At 39.1% G+C, this 23630-nt stretch overlaps 1 protein-coding gene across 1 annotated transcript; it reads left to right on the plus strand.

Moving 5' to 3' along the window:
• Positions 1 to 233: 233 nt before the first annotated feature.
• Positions 234 to 23269, plus strand: errfi1a (ERBB receptor feedback inhibitor 1a). The gene is made up of 5 exons (XM_057846530.1): positions 234 to 444; positions 10494 to 10688; positions 10772 to 10854; positions 12978 to 13685; positions 17467 to 23269. The coding sequence occupies exons 2-5, from the start codon at positions 10537 to 10539 to the stop codon at positions 17796 to 17798; spliced, it is 1275 nt and encodes a 424-aa protein (XP_057702513.1). The 5' UTR covers positions 234 to 444; positions 10494 to 10536; the 3' UTR covers positions 17799 to 23269.
• Positions 23270 to 23630: the final 361 nt, after the last annotated feature.

Raw genomic sequence — 23630 nt, forward strand, 5'->3', positions numbered from 1 at the left:
TTTTTCCCAAAACTGTCTTGTTGTTAACATAAAGGTTCTTTCAAGAACAGGATTTTGCCTTTGTTATAAATTTATTTTTATGGATTGTTGTATAGCAGCCACCTGCATTGCGTGATTTTTTTGGGGGGGTTAATGGAGGCGTGCGCCTTTAAGTGAGAGCGTGCGACTGTGGGCAGGGCCAGGGCGTCTCTTCTCATGACTGTAGCCTATAAGACGTCAGCTCGCTCCCATTCAACACTTTATCTAAAAGTGTCACATTGTACCAGGGTGGGGGGAGCGTCAGCCATTCTCAAGCGTCTGCTGGCCCCCCGATGTTAACTCCAAATAAGCTGTACATTACAAACAACCCGGAGCTGTTTTAGGAGCCAAGAAGGAGTTTTATTGGAGCGTTCCAAAAAGGCGCTTTTTGGGGGTGGGGGGTCCCTTGGAGGAGCGTTTCTCTTGGTGAGTTTTGCAGTTTGAGACGTTTGTCAAGTGTGTGCGACTTTGTTTATCTCACCATGTTGATGTCAGGCGTCATCGAGTGATGCATCTTGTGAGGGGAGGGTGGGGGTGTTCATGTTAAACTGCTTTTTAAGATGCTTATATTTGATTTAAAACGACCGGACGCAACTTCAACAGACAGCTTTAATTATTGCAGTGATGACTGTAATGATATATACAATACTACACTAACGCATTCTCATTGCATTCAATGTACACTGATTTTATTATCATTATTACTAGCAACGGATGCTCGGGACACCTTGCTGCAAGCCTTCTTGCACGTACTATTTAAGATCGATCCCGATTCAATTTCGTGCCGAACGATCGCAAAACAAACACACACAAAAATACAACAAACAACAAACGTGCGCATGTCTTCTGCGTGGCGTGACTCAGCCCCGCTGCTAGAGGGCTTTTAACCACGATTGTCTAAATCCGGTAAAGTGAGGGGGTGTGCACTGCTGCGTGCTTGCCGCACAGGTAAAGCGGGTATGGTTGCTCGGAAACCGCTGCAGGGGTGTCGTTCAGTGGAGGCGGCTACTCCCTCTCTCTCTCTCTCTTTCTGGAAGGCACAACGCGCCTTTTTTGCTGTCACTTTAGCTACCTGAATGAGTTTTATCAACATCCGCTTACGGTATGGTACCCCCAAAAGGCACGATTTGAAAATGCAGTATGCCTGTCTATTTTTAACCCTCGGTTGAAGCAGTCAATGAGATATACAAGATATGGCGGAAAAACAGACAAGACTGAAAAAGCAGTTTCTGCTCTTGCACTCCTCTTTAAAAGAAACTGCTGCATTTAAAGCTAAAACAACTGTTGTGTTTGATAGAACAATATGTCTATATGCTGCAATAGCAGATTCATGGCGCATAAAGCCCCAAACTATTTTTAATTTGTCCGTTTTACCCTGAAAACCCCCGTTTACACACGTCGCGCAACCGCTTTTGTTTCAACCCAGCCATAAAACGAAGGTAACTAATTATATTTATTATTCAAAATGTCTGTCGTTTTTAGCTTAGAATCATTAACTGATGTCTCATATTTCGTTAAAAAAAAAGTGACTTTAAAAAATTATTCACTCACATATTATAAACTTTTAAACAAATTATGTCACAATGAAAAAATGGCGTCTGTAAAAAAGTCACGGCCAGACTGTTCTCCCTGTACTTTTCAAACACTGAGAGAAAAGTCTGGGAACCAGCCCATTAAAGGCCTCTCGAGCAGGTACAAAATCAGTCGACAAATCAGATTCGTTTATTTGCGTGACGTGTTCTTAACGAGCAACGTCACTCTTGCGCGTCGGAAGTCGTCTCCACAACAACACAGATGGTGAACAGGAGAGCTGAGAATATGTTCAAATCCACGGTAAAATCAGTTTTAAATTACCAAAAACACATCGACACGAGTCATTGACAACAGTCTGTCTTGCGCTAGCCATGTTGAATAAGCTCCGCTCTCCTCGTATGTTTACTTCCGCGCGCAAGTCCCTCGTCCTGCCCTCGTCGTTTTACTAACGTCATGTCTGCCCGTTGCTGATTGGTCCACTCCGCTGTCTGTTTGCTGTGGCTTGCTCCGCCCTGGAAATTGTATCCGCTGAATGGTGGCCAGACTCAATAGCTGGAACAGCGGTGAGTCTGGTGTACCAGGCAAATGGATATCTACCTCATAACTATCGCTTAATTGTATTTTTTTTTGGGTTACTGTCGCATTTTCTCCAATATGTTAGATGATAAATAATCGATCCAAACAAAAAAAGTTGGGGAAAAAAAACGTTTAAAATGGCAAATATATGAAAAAGAAAATCTCGACCAGTCATTGATGTCTACGATTTCTGCATCGCGACCCTTGTTATGTTACCATGTTTCACCCATAAAATCCCCCAAAAATCCAGCTGTGTCCATTCACAGCTGTGTCTTGACACTCAGTGATACATGCTACATGGAGTTTTTGGATCGAAACAAGGTAAGTACGCGATAATATCTCGTTAAAGCCATGGCGTCTGTAATTCTGTTCTCGCGTGCTCTCACCTCCAGATAGGGCTTTGCTGTTTAAAAAACTTTTTTTTTTAAATGCCCTCCTGTTCAAAATTGTTCTTCCCCCAGAAAATTGAGATTTTAAGCTTTCCAATCATGTATCACACATGCAAATCAGATAATTTTGAAATTAGGCTAAATTGGGAACCAGAACTTCAAGTCACCTGAGTGTTTTCCGACATATACAAGGGGGTCTCCGGTTTACAATGGAGTTGTTTAAAGTCATAATTACAGTAAATCTGTGTATGAAATAGGGTTCTAGGCCAGTGTTTTTCAACCTTTTCTGAGTCACGGCACATTTTTAAATTGGAAAAAAATCTCGTGACACACCACAAACCAAAAATGTTCCAAAATTGCTTTCTGTACAATATATTTAGTTATAAAATAATTTCTCAATATTTATACTTACTCAGTGTAAAACTTGAGCCTGTTTAGATGAACACAGAGCCAATATGCTGGCAGGAATCTTCAACAGCTCTCAGTCGCTTTATTTTTTTATTTTTTTTTTATAGCGCTTAGGCTTGAAAAGCTCAGAATTATCAGACGGTGGGACTTTAGCAATGTCTTTAACCGCATCATGGTCGACCATGTCGCTGACAATGGCTTTGCCGGCAGGTAATACTAATGTCTCTGCCCCAGTGTGGGACTTTTTGGATTTAGCAACAAGTTCAGCAACAAGGTAACTGGCTTTGAGGGCTTTCTCATATACCTTTGTTGTTTTTCTAAAAAAAATGGGTGATGGGTGTTTCGTTTGGAAATTACATTTAAGCTTGCCTGGCACCATGGTGCTGTTGGTAGCTGCTCGTGTCGCGTTCAAAAACTGCTTGGATTTCTAGGCATCAGCCACCTTGCTGTCTTCAACAATGTGTTGGAATAAAACACGAGGAGGATTGACGGTCGTTACATATGGGTAAACTGGAAAGGACATTTCCGTGTATATCGACACTTGACAATTCTCATCAAATGATGTACAGTAGATGTGCTGGGGTCCAAATTGTCATGGACAGCAAGGTGGCTAGAAATCCGAGCAGTTTTTGAATGCGATATGTGCAATACCTCGCTCATCTGCACACGACCGCAACCTTCTACCTACTCGTCCCTTCCAACTGCAACTCCGCCCGACGATGTTAAAAAAAAAAAAAAAAACGATATTGGAAAATTTGTCGCGGCACACTTGACGATCTCTCGCGGCACACCGGTTGAAAAACACTGTGCTAGGCCATAAAAATAAAACATTAAAATGAGAAAAAGTACTTTATACTATCATAACTACAGTTCGATGACATTCTTGAGTAGAACACTTCATTTTTGATTTTGATTCGATTCGATTACGATTCAGGGTGCTACGATTCGATTATTGAACGGTGATCACGGTATTGACGATGATCACGGTTATCACGATTCTCAATGCAACATACATTACTAATTAATAAAGTAGCCAAACAAATTTATGTCCATTACTTATTTAAAATATCCTAATAATTCAACAGTAACAGTGGAAACATGCCCAAACAACAAAAAGCTGCCCTTAAGCTGCTTTTTTATTTATTTGTTTTTTACAAGAACGTGCAAAATATTAACAATTTTAAAGGCCATACGTATTTCTCTCAACAATACAATAAAATTTACACCAGTTGAATTAATTCCACATTTTCTGGAAACAAAGTGTCTTTAGAAATAAGACTCTTTTAACCAATATACTTTGTTTTCACAGATTTCTGTACTATTTCGCATGTCTGTAGTGTTACCGCTGTACTTAATCATGGTTTTACACGTTCTGCATATGAAATACACGTTAGCAAATTAGCTAATTAGCTTAGCGCTCGGCGCTAACTGTTAACATCTCAGAAACGACAACAATAAAGGCTAAACAGTACAAGAGGGTTCGTGCACTCACATCTTATTGACGCACACGGGTCTTAGCAACACACTCTGGACGTTTTTCAATAGACATGACTTGAAACTACTCCTGGACATCTGAAGCACGACCCCCGAGGCCCTGCCTGTCTCATACACAAATTTCTTTTCCAGTCTTATGAAAAGGAGTAAATCTCTCCATCATAATGTGCGTGCGTCCGTTAAAGGTGTCTGGGCGGCAGACTTGTTTTGAATTTTGTTTGACGATGAGCGGCTGTCATCAAGTTCTTAGGGAAAATCATCATTTTTTAACCTTTATGAATCATAATCGAATTGTCACGTGTCGAATTGCGATGCATCTAATAATCGATTTTTTGGAACTCCCTTAGACATAACACTACCAACTTTTCAGGATGCTCAAATTGTCACCACCAACCTTTAAATAACCATATTTGCGTTACATATTGTAATTAGTTCAGTAATATAGGTCATTTAGGTTGTCTTCCCATATGTTGTAAGGTTAGAATAGCCCCTCCCAATATTAAGTGAATTAATTTCATAATGTTCAGATATACACTTATCCCTTTTCACTTGCTGAATGTGCCGGTCCCTATTTTTCCTCTCAAACTCTAAAACAGAGGTGGGCAAACCTGTCCCCGAGGGCCGCAGTGGGTTCTGGCCTTGTTCCAACTGATCCAGCACAGACAGTTTAGCCAATGAGGTTTCAGCAGAAACAAGAAGCACCTAAATGCAATCAATTGATTACACTTGTAAAACACCAGATTGGTGAAAAGGTGTCCTTTGTGGAACAGTCTGCCCACTCCTGCTCTAAAAGTTAGTATAAGTCAATGCAGATCGATTTTGTATTTATCTTTTAGCCTATCAATTGATTAGTTTCATGTTTGTGAGAAATGTAGCTCTGATCCCCATTCAATAATCTGTTTGGTCTTATTAATGTCCTGTCCCCAGCAAAAACTGTACATGCAGGTTATGCTGTTACCGTATATCGTTCCTACCAATGTTGGGACAAAACCTACACCCTTGTAATACAGTACCTGCTTGGGTTTACATAAATTGATATCCATGGTTTCTTCGCCGTGTTTTTCTTTTTTTCTTCGCCAACTTTCTGCTTCTGGAAAAGGGCATCATAACGTTTGTTACAGCAGTATGACTAATAACCTCCTACACCCATCCAATTATAATATATGTATGTTACATGATACACCAATAGACTCCTGAACATTGTATTTATTGATCATGTGCCAATTTGACCTGAGCAGAAATCCATTTACGTATTAGGGACGGTCTCTTAACCCCGATTTCTTAACTACACACAATTTCCTCCTGAGAAAAGGTACCTTGAAATCTTGTACTTTTCCTTATGGAGTGAATATCTTACACGGCAGTACAAGAATTAGTTCAACAGCTTTGGTAGGGACAGTACATATAAAGACAGTTCTACCCAAATGGACACAGATGGCCTATCGAAACCCCTGCTTCTTGACCATGTACATCCTTTTCCTTTTAAAAGATACACAGGAGTCCCAAAGCCAGTCCTTGCGAGATTCTTTTTTGTGTACCTAGAAGGACGGCAATGACGCTTTAGCCTCCTTGTACGTACTGTATGTCTTCATAGTCAGGACACAAATAGCCTGATTGCGTTGGACATGAAATTATACTGAGAATTGAACATGAACTGAATGTTTTTCTGTCCCTGGGGAACATTTACAGTACTTTTACAAGGTTACTATTAAGGTTACCTACTAAGGCGCTTTGACTATGTTCATGTGAATCAAATACTATGTTTTTGTCAATATGCAGCATGTACCTGATGTTTTTTTTTATGCAGTGTGGACAGACCATTTCAGGGTTTTTCTTTAATTAACCTAACCTGGGCTTATTCGTGTGTGGCTATAAATCGAATATATATCTGATTTCTCTGCAATATAAACGTGATTCATACAGATCCGGCCTATATGCCAAGTGAAAAATTGCATTCAACAAAACAAACAACAGACATGAACGAGCAATGGTGGACAAAGGCGTAGAAAATACTTGATACCACACGTGAAACTATCAGGTTATGAATATGTTGGCTCCAGTAGCACCAAAAATGCAATATTGCCACAAAAGTGTGACAATGGAATGGATGCCTATCGAAGGGACCATATTTAAATCTGTAAATACTACAATATGACATGTAGTGTACGGTTTGCATGTATTTGACATCATGGACACGTTCCGTCTTTTGCAATATGATTGGACTACAAGTCGCACCTGAGTATAAGTTGCACTAGCCATAAAATGCCCAACAAAGAGAATAAAAACATATATAAGTTGCACCGGAGTAGAAGTCGCATTTTGGGGGACATTTACTTGATAAAATCCAACACATAGAACAGATCTGTCATCTTGAAAGCCAATTTAATATAAAAATACAATAGAGAACAACGTGATGAATAAGTGTACAGTGCATGAACAACGAAATACGAATATACTGTCTTCACCAGGACGCTACGGCTCGGTCCTGGCTATACAGCGAGCTAAACTCCCAAATGACGATGCTTGACGTCCGTATAATTTGCGGAATGAATTTCCTCCTCAATACCAAACAGGTTCGCATCAAACGTAAATAAATGATAATTAGGTGCTGTTACAGCCATGACACAAACGGTTAGCATGCGTTCGCTAGCATTAGCACATTGTTCAAACAACCACACAACTGGCTTTAAGTGTCCGATCGTGCGTGGAAATTACACAACAACAACAGAAAAGATGATATACACAGGCTTTGCATTTGTAGAGATATTTTACAAGCATAAGCAATGAACGTAGGTTCGTAGCCGTGTTTCTCTCTCGCTAACTCGCCCACTCACTCAAGATGCGTAGCTGTCCGTCTTCTTCTGACATGTGAGTGGTCTTCTTCACGTAAACAAGTGCGAGTGCGCCCTCACGTAGGCATGAAAGCGCCACAAACTTAAAGCATGCATTTCAGTACAAAGAGTCAATATTACAATTGAACACACATTGCCGAAGGCAGAACGCGAACGAGGCCATAGCTATTAAGAGTTATTCAGATAACTATAGCATAAAGAACATGCTAACAAGTTTACCAAAACATCAGTGTCACTCCAAAACACCAAAATAACATGTGAAATGATATCATAATGTGTTAATAATTTCACACATACGTAAGTCGCTCCTGAGTATAAGTCGCACCCCCGGCCAAACTATGAAAAAAACTGCGACTTATAGTCCGAAAAATACGGTACTTGATTGTGTATCTTTTGAGCTAAAATATCTGTCTTGCTTGCAATACAAAAACTTAGACAAAGGGCTGGTAAATTAGTGTGTCTTGTAGTAACAGGGATGAACCACTGCGTATATCATTTTAGCCTTGAAACAAGATAGCAAGAAGTCAGTAGTTTTCATAACAAGATACGAAAAGGCTAGATTCTCCCCCTAAGTGGTGTCAGAGGACTTCTAGAAGCATGTGCATTTTTGGTTCCAGGTAATCATTTTCATGAGTTTTGAAAGGGTACACTGTAGTGTACAATCAATATACAATTGTAACTTTTGGAACACAAAAAGACTTCATATAACTCTATGCTTTTGTCCAATGATCCAAACAAAGTGCTTCCACAGTCTGCCTAGCCACGTGTCATTTGTTTTAATCCCGTTGCCTGTAAGTGCTCTGGTGGTTGAGTGCCAGGATGAACTGTCTTTGCACCTGTTGCAAGAGGAAGCACAAGCCCCTGGGGGTTCATTATCAAGGATCATATTGCTTCCCGTCACCCCCTGGCCCGCCGAACCGAATCCGTGGATCCGAAAGGCAGCCGTGGGCCGATGGCGACGGCGTGCCTCGTTGGCGCAGTTTGGCTCTGACCAATGCCCCTGCGCTTCCTGTTGTTTTAGGGCTTTGTTTCCTAGCAGCTGTCATTGCCGCGCATAAATATGGCTCACGAGAGACAAGGAATGGGTTTTTACAACGGGGGCTGGTGTTATTCTCACTCATCACTCCTGTATTATGAGGAGAACTGCTAGTCCGTGGACACCGCACAGGTGATGCCATATAAGCACTTCCTCAAAAAGCCATCTCCTACTTTCTGCGCTATTTCATTACCCATTGTGAAATACGAAACAGGTTAATCCAGTCAAATCGCGTCTGGATTTTGGTCCATGGTGTATTTTCAGGGGAGGACAAAATTGATACGATCCTCGAGTATACCTCACTGAATATTGTAGACATGGTTTACTCAGCCCTGACACATACTTGACATGACACAAACATTCAGGTCATTTGACATGAGGAGTTGTTGCAACATCAGGTGCCCTTCTGGTAACAGGAGGAGCCCCTTCCTCTGCACTTCAGGCCTGGCCGGATTGCAGTGACAGAAGCGCTCACTCTTCTTCTTCGCTTCTGTAGTCTTTTATTCAATAGCTCGGACCACATACAGTGGGGCAAATAAGTATTTAGTCAACCACTAATTGTGCAAGTTCTCCCACTTGAAAATATTAGAGAGGCCTGTAATTGTCAACATGGGTAAACCTCAACCATAAGTGACAGAATGTGGAAAAAAAAAACAGAAAATCACATTGTTTGATTTTTAAAGAATTTATTTGCAAATCATGGTGGAAAATAAGTATTTGGTCAATACCAATAGTTCATCTCAGTACTTTGTTATGTACCCTTTGTTGGCAATAACGAGGCCAAACGTTTTCTGTAACTCTTCACAAGCTTTTCACACACTGTTGCTGGTATTTTGGCCCATTCCTCCATGCAGATCTCCTCTAGAGCAGTGAATTTTTGGGGCTGTCGTTGGGCAACACGGACTTTCAACTCCCTTCTCACCCCGTGGTGTCAAAATTATAACAAGAACGGCAAGAACGGGGAGCAAAAATCCCAGAACCACACGGGGCGACCAAGAGAATGACCTACAGAGAGCTGCGACCACAGTAACAAAGGCTACTATCAGTAACACAATGCACCGCCAGGAACTCAAATCTTGCACTGCCAGATGTGTCCCCTGCTGAAGAAAGTACACGTCCAGGTCCGTCTGCGGTTCGCTAGAGAGCATTTGGATGATCCAGAAGAGGACTGGGAGAATGTGTTATGGTCAGATGAAACCAAAATAGAACTTTTTGGTAGAAACACAGGTTCTCGTGTTTGGAGGAAAAAGAATACTGAATTGCACCATACCCACTGTGAAGCATGGGGGTGGAAACATCATGCTTTGGGGCTGTTTTTCTGCAAAGGGACCAGGACGACTGATCTGCGTAAAGGAAAGAATGAATGGGGCCATGTATCGAGAGATTTTGAGTGAAAATCTCCTTCCATCAGCAAGGGCATTGAAGATGAGACGCTGGATCTTTCAGCATGACAATAATCCCAAACACACAGCCAGGGCAACAAAGGAGTGACTTCGTAAGAAGCATTTTACGGTCCTGGAGTGGCCTAGCCAGTCTCCAGATCTCAACCCCATAGAAAATCTTTGGAGGGAGTTAAAAGTCCGTGTTGCCCAACGACAGCCCCAAAACATCACTGCTCTAGAGGAGATCTGCATGGAGGAATGGGCCAAAATACCAGCAATAGTGTGTGAAAAGCTAGTGAAGAGTTACAGAAAACGTTTGGCCTCCGTTATTGCCAACAAAGGGTACATAACAAAGTATTGAGATGAACTTTTGATATTGACCAAATACTTATTTTCCACCGTGATTTGCAGATAAATTCTTTAAAAATCAAACAATGTAACTGTCAGGTTTTTTTTTTTTATTTTCCACATTCTGTCTCTCATGGTTGAGGTTTACCCATGTTGACAATTACGGGCATCTCTAATATTTTCAAGTGGGAGAATTTGCTCAATTAGTGGTTGACTAAATACTTATTTGCCCCACTGTAACTGATTGGCTGCCATTACTGATGATATAGTATAGCCAATCCTTTGTAACTTTGCCAATTCATCTTGTGTACCTCTCCAGTCGACGTGACTCAATATTTCCGATCTGTGGTTTTCTTTTCGATCAAAACATATCATTCCTGCTCTTCAATACACCTGCTTTTGCGTTTAGTTACCATTCTTCCGCCTGTGATTTATGTATTTCGTGGCCCCGTCACAGGTAAAGCAGTGGCCGCCAACGATCCAAGTGTTTCCTGGCTTTGATGCGGCCCGAGTGCACCTGGAGCATGTCCACAGTGGGCCTGACTGCCCAGGAGACATATTTTCCCGTAGAATACCCCTTCTTGCGGGGCAGCTACTGTCATAGTATGGCTGGATCCAAGTCAACGTGGAGCCATTCCTGCGACCCGGAGAAGTGAGTACACCGGGGGATTCTTACTGAGGACGGAATGTTACGTGGTTGAAGTGGGTGGTAGTAATCGCTTTTATCCTTGACAGCTTCTACTTCACTATGAAATCTGCACACACAGATCACGGCTCTCACGCCCAGCACAAGAGTCCCCCATCGCTAAGCTACGAAAGTAAGTGTCGTCATTCGTCAGCTGCTTTCATTCACTCATTGGCTCGGCATACTTGTGTTTTGGAACACTGTCAACATGTAAATTGACTTGGGACAACAATAGATACACCTGCACAACCTAATGAGATCCAACACAAGAAGCTGTGTCCAAAACAAAGATAATAATGCCTAAGTTATCAGAAAAGTAGTCATTAATTTTAATATGATGATTGTGGTTGAAGGTTTGCTTTTAATGTTTTGGTGACCTTATTTAGTGACATGGTTTGTTAGAAACACCTTAAGGAATGCAAACTACAACCACAATGATTGAAGATGTGCACAGCGACAAACACGTGACAGTTTTTTTTGTTTTTTTTTAAATTAAATCCTGTTGTATAAGTTTGTAACATGAGATTGAGCTACAGCACTCATTTTACTAATTGGCTGCCATTGATGACGCTACTCGTCCAATCCATTTTGACTGAGAGAGGCTGGGTAGCTAGTGATCGCTACCAGCTCGCTGAAACATGAGCATGCAATGACGGCCGTTTAAGTTCAAATGGATGTCTACCACTGTTAGTGGCTGGTAATGAGTTAAAAGCTATAAGACAAAAAAATATATATATTGTTATCATGGGCCATAACCAGAGTATATTTCTTTTTACATTCATTTGAATATTTTATTTATTTGGTCTTTATTTATCCATTAAGAAAATATAATAATAAGATAAAAAGGGTAATAATAAAAGAATAAATATGATAAATAATTATGATTGAGAGATTGAGCATCACATTTTGGGTCATGTAGGTTACATTTATATGCCAAATGTTAATATTGTGGCTTATATTACCCAAAATGAGATGTCCACATATGTTGATACCAGTCTTCATAAGATTAATTTTTGTTTTTTTAATGACCAAAAGTAGTCGCTTGCTTTATAAAAGGGGTAAAGGGAAAGCAACACCTTCCACAGACGTCATTCCCCATTCACTGCGAAGGTGGCCGTCCCACACTCCGCTTCATTTATTAGCAGTCGGTCACATGCAGCGATCTAACGCCAGATTGAGGTTGAAAAAGTACGAAAGCTGTACTGCATACAAACAGGAAGGATTTTTTTTTTTTTTTTTTTTTTTGCTTCTAACCAAAAATCGAGACTGTTTTACGTTCATATCTATAAAGAATTCAGGGATTTAAGCATTTATTCACAAGAATTTTCAACGGAAAAAGCTCTTGGTTTACATATGGTAGCCGCTAATTTGCTTACTGATTAGCACCATAGTTTTAATTAATGCTAACTGGAGGGTTTTTTTTTTTTTTTTTTTTGTTGCTTTTAACCAAGAATTGAGACTGTTTTACGTCCACGTCTATAAAGAATTAAGGGATTTAAGCATTTATTCACAAGACTTCTCAACAGAAAGAAGCTCTTTGTCTGTGTTTCCACTCGGTCAGCTTTGACAGACATAGGCCCCCTATGAAATGGCCCGTGTCCTGTCAATACATTATGAAGTCTATGCACCTTCATCATGTTCTTCGGATGGAAAGATAGAATTTTGTTCATTAAATTGAAAAAAACCCCAATGATTAATTTTTGTTTTATATGTAACCGTGAAGTAAGAGTAAATACGAATCAGTATTTTCAGGAAGTGGCCGCCTAACATAGAGACATACATTTTATGAACACTATTTTAGCCAATCAAATGCAGGTCTCCCGGATTGTCCACCGTTCTTCAGGATGTCATTAATAATAATTATCAAATGCTCCTGTGCTGCATGTGCATGGCTATAACTGATGTCACAAAATGGCTGCACTCATAAGCAGAGTCATTTTATTATAATAAGTCTAAGAAATTTGCCATTTGCATACTTACGTACGTATATACTTTAACCAACCATCTGTCAAATGAAGCTCATTCATGCTAGGTGTTGTGTCTGTCCCTTGAACCCATTTGAACAGCTAACATGTCACAATACTACACTGAAATGTCTACACAGTCAAAATAATCATTAATTAGACTTCTATCGCTGTCAGTGGCACTGAAACATGATCATTCAATGCCTGCCATTAAAATCTATGGTTTTGCTCTCTAGATTGCATTGTAGTGTGTGTCTGTTTCCATGACTAATGTTCAAATGTGTCATTGCAGCTCTCCTGGCAGGACATAAACACGGTTCCAGCACCCATAAATTACCTCCCAAGAAGTCCCGGCCTTCACTTCTCCCTCTGTCCTGCAGCGGCGAACCGTCCACTCCGAGTCCAGTCGACGACGACCAGGTGGTCCCCCCATTCCAACGACTCTCGGTGGATGAGTGCGGCAGTCCGCCGCAGACTCCAGGTCGGTGCGCCAAGCCTCTGCCGCCCATCCCGCTGCCTGGCGACCTCTCGTCCGAGCAGGCCATGGACAATGAGGTGGAGTTCTTCCCCAGCACGGACGAGAGCTGCCGCCTGGTTTCGGATCAGTGTTCCAAACCTTCCTCCTTTTGGATGGGACTTCCCAGTCGGAGAAGCTTCAGGGACTGTGGACGGATTAACCCCGGGTACTACGACGGGCCTTTAGGACCGCAAAACCTGAGGCAAACCCAACCTCAACAGATTCCCTCGCATCACCCGACGCAGAAGGATGCGCAGCAACATCGGCGCCAGGACTTACCGTCGGGCTGCCAACGGCAGCAGGACAAAGCTCTGAGGAAAGTTCGGCGCTCTCACTCTGGACCGGCCGGATCCTTAAACAAACCTTCCCCACAGCGCTTCTCCTGCCACAACCGTATTACCTACAACACTGATTCGTCAGAGGTTCCTCCTCCAATCCCGCCACGGTCAAACAAGACGACAGATCTCTCACACTATCACAAAGGTAGTCATATAACATTGGGTTTATTATGATCTTGTTCTTTTAATATTTTATACTGACGGACCAGTACACTGTAAAGTAGATTTTAAAAAAAAAAGGTGGTTAAACTTCAAGTTATCCAATTTCACTGGCTTTTCTACGTTTAGAAGGGAAAACTTGAAACAAGTTAATACTCTGAACTCAACATTTGAAATAAACTGGACTTCAAACTACTTAGCTGAAGTCTTACTTACTCGAAATGTTGAGTTTGTTTAGTGCTTCGGTTGGTTAGAAACACCTCAAGGAACGCAAAGACAATGGAAAAAGAAAAATATTTTTGTTTCAAAGAACAACACAGGTCACTGATTTAATGAAGTTACGGCCGTTTCCCTTTATGTTTTCTTGGTTACATTCCCAAAATCAGTCCCCAGATTTTATGCCGTGGTGATACCTTCTTTGGGATTTGGAGATTTTACGAACACAATGTCTCTTTACCACAAATTACAATGAGTTACTTTTTGGAGGGAAAAAAATCAAAACCATAAATTCTCATGAGATATGACTTTAGGTTATATATCATTTTGTAACGTAATCAGTGTTGTCACAGATTACTTGAAAATTTTAATTACTGATTACGCCTAAAAGTAATCTAGTTACTTTACTGATTACGCCTAAAAGTAATCTAGTTACTTTACTGATTATTATCAAAGTAACTAAGTTACTTTAAAAGTAATTTTTGGGGTTATTTTTACCAATTTTTCCCCCTTCGCTGCCTCAACATAAGAATGACAGCAGAAAAATGTCATCACATGTAATTGACTTTCTAATAATTCAATTCATAGACAAAGGTCAAAATTTTTAACATAAGCTAAATCTTAAAGTTAGCGGGGGTTCAATTATTCGATGGAGTTAAATATCAACCAGCATTGACTCATAGTAGCTTAGCCACTCCGGAGCGCTGAAACTAACAAATAACTGACAAACCACATGGAATTTGTTGAAATCAACTCGACTCAATAATTAAACCCCCGCTAACTCGGAAGATTGAGTCTAATGTCAAAAATTCTGAATGTCGGGTTAGGGTTATGGTTAACAGCATACCAGTGCCAATATAAAATAATGCAAATTCACTGCTCAATAATCAACACACAAATGAATTGCACGGTGCAATAAACACAAATGTTGGGGCGGGCGCGAATGCGCGCGCACAACCCGTAAGTACGACGTACACACAAGCGGTCAATTTAGCCACAAAACGTGGGGGCAACTAAACACTTTACACTCAATCGGACGTTCAACACATCACAAAAATGTTAAACGAACACGTCACCTCACGGCAAACGGCAAAGATACGAAACGGCTGGCAATGTAGCAGCTCCAATCTATCGCTGGAACCCTCCAGAATGAAAGAAAAATACTCACGTTCATTCATGGACGCACAGCTCAACATTCCCTCATACATCTCAACAGGTGGCTGCACTCAGCTCGAATGTGCTCCCGCGCTGGCACACGTCTTTCTCAGTCCCAAAACACTTAGCGCGTGTGACTTGAGACCAAAACAGGAAGTAACTATAAGCGGTTACCATTTTCTATTCAAAATGCTCTCCGTACCTGACTACAATATTCTACATTCTACATACATTATGGGGCAATAACAAAATAGTAACGCACAAACACTAAGGAAACTAATCAGAATACTGGTATGGAAAAATGAACACGTTACATTGCTCGTTACTGAAAAAAAGTAATTGGATTAGAGTAACGCGTTGCTTTACTGGTAACATTGATAGTAATCCCCTGCATATTTGCAGGTCACTATTTACGTAGTCACTCATTTTTAGGTTGTGTACTCTTTTGGAAAACACCCTAAGGAATTGGTGTCAAGGGCATGCACACGCACACTTGTGTTGCACCTTCACATATGCACAAAACTGTTGGAGAATAAGAAGTTGCAGTTCAACTGAATTATTTCAAAAGAAACAAAATGATGATACCCCGAGAAAAGATTTAAAATAAGTAAAGCATACGGACATATTCAATCACAGATGTCAGTCAGTAAGTCTTTTTATAGGGTGGGACATAGTCACCTTGCTGTTTGATGACACAGTTTGTCCCATACTAAACATGTACCAGGAGATTTCAAAGAAAATGAAAGACGTTAGACTAGCACGTTAAAGTGGAAGGCTATCAAACCCTCTGCAAGCAGCATAATTTTCTTTTATGCAGAAAGAGAAGCGCCACAACTTTCGACAATGCTCCCAAAAGTGTCTAAAAAAGGAAAATTGATTACAAATTGAAGAAAAACATCATACGAATTATTTTAAAAAGAGCCCAAAACCACCTCCTATTGACAGAGGAAAAAAGCATTTTGGCAACGAAAATGAAGCCTACAAAAAAAAAAAAAAAAAAAAAAATCCACCGTCCAAACGACTCAACATTAAAGATCAGTTATATTCTGGGGCTGCTTTGCTTCATCTTCTACTGGATGTCTTGAATTTGTACAATGAATTCTCAGGACTATCAAGGTATTCTAAGAAATGTGAAAAAACTTGTCTGGACTGCCCATTGTTCTTGAAATGCAGGGGTCCCCAAACTACGTCCCGCCTCCACATTTGGTCCAGCCCCTTGAACAAAAAAAAAAAAAAATTTTTTTTTTTTTCTTTTTTTTTTCCCTGGCTTTTTTTCTGTGAAGAGCCCAGAGAGGGTTATTTGGTTATTATCGATTTAATTAATAGTGTTATTAGTATTTATTATATTATTAATAGTGTTATTATTATTTATTATATTATATTATATTATATTATATTATATTATATTATATTATATTATATTATTAGGGATGTCAAACGATTAAAAATTTTAATCGAGTTAATCACAGCTTAAAAATGAATTAATCGTAATTAATCGCAATTCAAACCATCTATAAAATATGCCATATTTTTCTGTAAATTAATGTTGGAATGGAAAGATAAGATAGAAGACAGATATATATATTCACCATACAGTGCATAAGTACTGTATTTGTTTATTATAACAATAAATCAACAAGATAGCACTAACAAGATAGCACTAACATTATTAACTGTTAAAGCAATCCATGGACAGAAAGACTTGTAGTTCTTAAAAGATAAATGTTAGTACAAGTTATAGAAATTGTATATTAAAACTCCTCTTAATGTTTTCTTTTTAATAAAATTTGTAAAACTTTCAATCAAAAAATAAATTAGTAGCTCGCCATTGTTGATGACAATAATTACACAATGGTGCTGAAACCCATAAAATCAGTCGCAACCAAGCGCCAGCAGAGGGCGACAAAACTCCCAAAACACAAGTAACAAGTGCACATAACACTGTGCTGTCATTTTAATCTGTTTGAGCGGGGCATGTGCGTTAAATGCGTCAAATATTTTAACGTGACTAATTTAAAAAATTAATTACCGCCCGTTAACGCGATAATTTTGACAGCCCTATATTTTATATTATATTGTATTATATTGTTATTATTATTATTTTTTTTTTTTTATTTACTTTTATTCCGTGAAGAATCCAGAAAGGGTTATTTGATTGTGGCTTTCTGAAAAACAATAATGTCTTACATTTAGGCACTCCTGCAATCGTCACACCTTTTCTGTTGCAAACTGACCCCGGCCCCTCATCAGAGAAGGGAAAAGTTATGTGGCCCTCACAGGAAAAAGTCTGGGGACCCCTGTTGTAATGATTCCATTGAACAGAAATGTTTTTAATTTTCATGAATTTGTTTTGAACTCAGCCATTTACGTCTGTTTTGCTTTTTGTTGTCTGCCAGACCTCCGCCGCTGGTCAGCAGAGGTGTCATACAGCGACGAAGACAAGCCGCCAAAGCTGCCCCCAAGAGACCCCTTGGGAAGCCCCAAAACCCTCCCCATGTACATTAACGGCGTGATGCCCACTACCCAAAGCTTTGCGTCGGACCCCAATTACGTGAGTCGGGGTTTACAGAGACAGAACAGCGAGGGATCGCCTTGCATCTTGCCTATCGTGGACAAGGAGGGGAATAAGCTCAGCAGTACTCATTACTACCTTCTGTGGGGTTTGGAAAACCCAGATTCGGACTGGGACTTTCACACCCAGCAGAAAGCGCCCGTGGATCTCGTTTGAGGATACTCGCCTCTCTCCAAACTGCTGCTTTTAGTTTTAGATACTGAATGACGCGTGTCCAGTTACTGCTGACGCCGCTCACCACAGGTCGAGTTCATTGACTTTTGTCGTATTTGGATGTCACTGGAAAAGATTTTACTGTCCGGAAGGTGCAAGCGGGCCTTGGACCTCTCATTTTCAGTGTTTTGTGTCTGGAAGATTGACCGTGCTGTGTTGCTGCTTTTTATCTCGCTAGGGACGAAAGGTCAGTAATGAAACCATGTAACACTTAGTAGGGATGGGCTTATTAATCAATTCATGGTTAGGTTAATTTCAGATTAATCTCAAGTTTGATTCAAAGCATGAGCCAGTGCAGTGATTTCCAAACTTTTTCAAGCCAAGTACCACGATGTATTGCACTTAAAAGTTATATGCAATTGAATTTACAAACTAATTAAAGCCACTTTATTTCATTCACTTCCATTGACAGCAATAGACATTCAATTCATTTTGACTGGACTAGTCAAAATGGATTCAATGTCTATCGCCGTCAATGGCAGCTAATGAGTGAACATTATGCACAGCTTTAATTCGGTGATTCCTTCTCACACCACTAGAGAGAGAACATACCACTGCTGGTCAAGAACATGCAGCCCATCCCTAGTTATTTTAGGGTCAAATGAAGGATTTTAGCACTTGAATGTCTACTGTATGTGAGGGGATGAGCATCAACTTTGGTGTTTGTTTTTGTTGTTTTTCTCAACTCGTAAGCGCTCGTGCTTAGCATGTTCCTTCCAGGAAAGTCAAGTGCAGCTCCCGTAGCCTCAAAAATGGCCATATCGGATCCGGAAAAGAACTGTTTTTTTTCTTCATCTTCTAAGAACGTGTTTTCACGCTTGTCGAGAAAACTTGGCACTACCATGTTCTTATGTACACCATTTACAGTGGATGTAAAAGTCTACACAACCGTTTTATTTGTTTGTTTGTTTTCACACAACTGTTGTTGCAAATGCCAGGTTTGTTTCATATGAATAAGATTATTTTAAAACATAACAAGGAAATTGAAAAGGTATGGTGGCCAGGAAGTTCAAAGCAATAAGCAAATTCCAAACGCACATGAATGGCAAGAGTCGCAACATGGATGCAAAATGACCTCAACCCAAGTAGATTTGCAAATTACAACGGTAGAGAGACGTTGGTAGATTTGTGACCATCTCTGCCTTAGTTTAGAAATTATTGTATGAAGTTAGCTGCTAACGTTAGCATTTCAAATGTAAATTTGTCTTCACTTCCATTCTGTGGTTGACAACGGATGGCTTAAGTAAGGATCTAATGTCATACAACGTTCTCTACTGGAAGATAACATTACCTGTTAATACCATACAATGATCTCTTCTTGATGATAACGTTAGCTGCTAACGTCATCCAACGATAGGGTTGCCACCTTTCAGAAATAAGAAATATGGGACGCCCCCCTCTGTACAGGCAGAGAAAAAAAGGGACATCCCCAAAACTTCTAAAATGCATAGAAATGTATCTATTAGGGCTGTCAAACGATTAAAATTTTTAATCGAGTTAATCACAGCTTAAAAATTAATTAATCATAATTATTCACAATTCAAACCATCTATAAAATATGCCATATTTTTCTGTAAATTATTGTTGGAATGGAAAGATAAGACACAAGACGGATATATACATTCAATATACTGTACATAAGTACTGTATCTGTTTATTATAACAATAAATAACAAGATGGCATTAACATTAACATTCTGTTAAAGCGACCCAAGGATAGAAAGACTTGTAGTCCTTAAAAGATAAATGTTAGTACAAGTTATAGAAATGTTATATTAAAACCCCTCAATGTTTTCGTTTTTTAAAAAGTTGTAAAATTTTCAATTAAAAAATAATCTAGTAGCTCGCCATTGTTGATGTCAATAATTACACAATTCTCATGGTGCTGAAACCCATAAAATCAGTCGCACCCAAGCGCCAGCGGAGGGCAACAAAACTCCAAAAAACACAAGTAACAAGTGCACAAGACACTGTGCTGTCATTGTAATCTGTTTGAGCGGGGCATGTGCGTTAATGCATCAAATATTTTAACGTGATTGATTAAAAAAATTAATTACCGCCCGTTAACGCGATAATTTTGACAGCTATTCATTTATATTCCGTATTAGTTCAATATGGAACGCAACATTTAATTCCCAATTTCGGATCGTTCATTATTTCAAGGGACATGTGGCAACCCTATCCAACGATCTCTACAGGACGATAACGTTAGTGGCTAACGGAATAAAAGGATGTTCACAAAGAGATGTCTAGCAAAGCGCATCTACCAAAGTTTGCGAATTCCCAGCCACCATAATAAGAAAAGTAAAAATAAAATGGAATGATTTCATTCATATGATGGTCTCATTTTTTTTCACATCATGAAAAAAACTGGCAATCGAACAGTGGTGTGTAGACTTTTTATTTCTACGGTACATTGGGTAGTCATTTATGGCTCTGATACTACCTCCAAAAGGTGAAAAATTACCCAGGTTGACTCTGTCCACCTGTCACACGACAAGAAAAATCTTGTCAGGTTTCCACTCGTAGGTGTTTTTCCTGCGAAAGTCCTTGTTACTGCTTTAAGTTTTTTTTTTTTTTTTTTGCTTTTGGAGGTTGCACAGAGAACGTCGCCTTGAAGCTGGACATACACTGTCAAATAAAAGCACAAAGTTGAGAGAAGCGCATCGCTGTGTTTTCAGCTTTTAGTAGTAGCATTCCTATTTTTTTTATTTTTTTATTTTTTTGACAGCGACACTTTGAAATCACTCTCCTGACACCTACAGATCCGAAGCGGTTGTTTAATCGTAAACTCTGTCAAAGTTAGGCTTTGTACAGTGTATGCCCAGCTTCAGTGAATGTATTCATTCTTACTGAAATTATTCTTTTTATATTTAGTGGTCAAGCTGTGAGTCATTGTTTGGAACACATATGCTACCTCCCTCAATACCAACCCTCCATTTCACTTTGTCCGTTTTTTTGGGGGGGATGATCTTGTTTTGTGCTGAACAACTAACTACAAAGGAGTACTAGGGACACAAGTAAAAGAAAAATAGTACATTAAAATAGAAATTGGAACTGTTCTAAATGGTAAAACACAATTTGTTCAAATAAAAAAGGGTAACACTCAGGGAATAATGTTGGATAATTTCATTTTTGGGGGGTGTGACAGCAATTTCCATTACCATTTTTTTCTAAAGGTTTTTAAAATTAAGCTATTTTATTTTTTCTTAAAAATACATTTGTTTTAAATTTCAGAAGAAACATGACTCATTATAGCTAATTTTAATCAATATTACTCCAAAAAGGACATTTTTCTTGTGTAAAAGAAGTATTAATTATGGTAAATAGAGACACACTTGGATTTAAGGCTGCAGCTATCAATTATTTTAGTAGTCGATTTATCGATAAACTAGTTAGTTTGAATAATTGAGTAATGGGATAAGGAAAATGAAAAATTAAAATACCTGGGATGACCCTCAAACAGTACAAATAAATAAATAAATGAGGATCTATGTACAACAAAAGAACAAGTGGCTAACTTAAAAAGCAAAAGTCCGCTAGCTTAAATGCTATAAAATGCTACGGGGGTTTTTTTCACAATGCTCTTAACAAATGGTTCAGACTTATTTTCCCGCAAAACATGGCTAAATATACCTATTAACTAAATCACAAAAACATTAGCCCAAAGAAAAACTTACAAAACGTTACATTGGTCTTAACAGGGTGCAGTTGGATTCAGCCATGTCAAATGAGGCAGACCAGAGGGCAGTGTATCCACCCTAATCCATACAACTAAATGTAAACACTTTCAAAATAATTCATTACACGCCACTTTAATTAAACGAATACTCGAAGCAACAAAATTTAATTTGAATATTTTTTTCTAATCGAATACTCGAGTTAATCGATTAATCGTTACAGCACTACTTGGCTTGCATCTTCAAGGCACTCAAAGCGCTTCATAGTTTTGCCCTTTCTTTAAAATGGTTTTTGACCTTTTAAAAAATAGAAAATAATTAATAGTATGATACATTTTTGTGTGCATCTTCTCCCTTTAGATTGGAATTATTTTTACTCTGTTTTTTTCCCCACCAATATTTATAAATACCGTAGACTTTAATTAAACCCCCAAAACAACTCAAAAGAAATTAAGTCAGAAAATAGTGATATTTTGGTCAATATTTATTTTGATAAAAAAAAAAAAAGAATAAGTCATAGTTTTGCTAGGGTTTTTTTCTTCAGTTTTTTAAAAATCTTTTTTCTATTAAAAATAATACTATTATTTCCTTCATATTATGATTTTTTTCCCGACTTGCTTTTCCCTCTTAGTTTCTGTAGTTTTTTTGTTTTTTTTTGAATGTATTTTTATATTTTCACTTTTCTTTTTTTCTTTTTTTTTTTTTTAGGGTGCCATTTGGACATAACAGAGTGGACACTAACGGGGGGGACATTTTGTGCTAAAGATAGCCCTCAGCCTAGCTTTGCTAGCATAATAGCTAACACAACTTTGGATACTTGATGAGAAATATTGTAATTTTACAAATCAACCTTTTGAAAAAAATCTTTTTTTGGTATACAGTATAGCTTTAACAGAGTAGGCATGTTATGATCATAATTATAATTATTAATATAATTATTATATTTAAAATTATGTTATAATTTCCCCTTTTTTTCCTCACCCAAAAGTAAAAAAAAAAAACTTGTGGCCCTAATACTCCTGGTTAGACGGAACCGACATCAAAGTTCTGTCGTCGGTTGCCCGCTGTCAAAATGGAGTCCCGTCGGGTGTTAACCGCCTCGCTCCGGGACGATCTTGGAGGGTTGACCTCCGCCGCGTGGTCTTTCCGGTTCTGCTCAAGCATTCCTGCCTGACATGATTGCAGTGGGTGTGTCCTCACAGACTTTGGCTGCCGGCGGCCGACACTGAAAAAAAAAAGAAAAAAAAAAAGATAAATATATATCCATGTGAATGTTTATTGTTCTAGCATTACCTAATGGACACATGAGGATGATATTGTAAATGTAGCACACGTACGGAAGAACACGGTGTTCACTTTGAGGGAGGGGGGACTCCAATCTAAGGTCAAACGGTTATTGAAGAATATATTTTTTTGTAGTTTCTGCTCACGAACACAATGTTGCTTTGACTTTAAAAGTCACCCCCACCCCAGGAAAAAAAATGTTTACATACACTGGTACTATTTAATCTTAAAAGGTATTCAAATGTCTTATTATGTAAAATAACACAAAAAGGAAAAAAAAAAAAAACAACAACTGAAGACTTTTATTTGTAACTTCTCTGCTGTGGTGAAGACGAACGTTGACATGCACTGGGAGAGAGCACAATGCTGTGTACAGTATTTAACGATTCCATTTATTTCTTATACATAGTCGTTTTTGCAATGGAAAGAAAAATAAAACTATTTATATCACCTGTTTTATGTCTGTTTGGCTTTTACCATCACAAACACACTTTGCTGTGTGTTATTGTGACTTGTTAGCAAGACAGAGGCATTGAGTGTGAAATTATGTTAACTCGTTGGCTGCCATTGACGGCGAAAGACGTCAAATCCATCTGGACGAGTGACAAACTACTTGCCTGGTATACCTGTACTTGTACCTTGCTCGAGAGGCAGTTAATTGGCTGGGTCCCAGACTATTTCTCAAAGTGTTTGAAAAATACATGGAGAATAGTCTGGCGGTGCCAGTCAAACAAACTACTAGCACTGACCAACAACAGTAATTGAATAACTGCAATTTTAAATTTTTTGTCTAAAATGGATTCTATAATAG

This window comes from Corythoichthys intestinalis, chromosome 9 (genome assembly GCF_030265065.1).
Source record: "Corythoichthys intestinalis isolate RoL2023-P3 chromosome 9, ASM3026506v1, whole genome shotgun sequence".
Taxonomy (NCBI): Eukaryota; Metazoa; Chordata; class Actinopteri; order Syngnathiformes; family Syngnathidae; genus Corythoichthys; species Corythoichthys intestinalis.

Excerpts from the sequence above, each read along its gene's own strand:
- errfi1a (XM_057846530.1), top strand. The coding sequence starts at position 10,537 with ATGCGGCCCGAGTGCACCTGGAGCATGTCCACAGTGGGCCTGACTGCC. Across the intron at positions 10,855-12,977 it reads CCCATCGCTAAGCTACGAAA|CTCTCCTGGCAGGACATAAA; the intron begins GTAAGTGTCGTC and ends GTGTCATTGCAG. Across the intron at positions 13,686-17,466 it reads TCTCTCACACTATCACAAAG|ACCTCCGCCGCTGGTCAGCA; the intron begins GTAGTCATATAA and ends GTTGTCTGCCAG.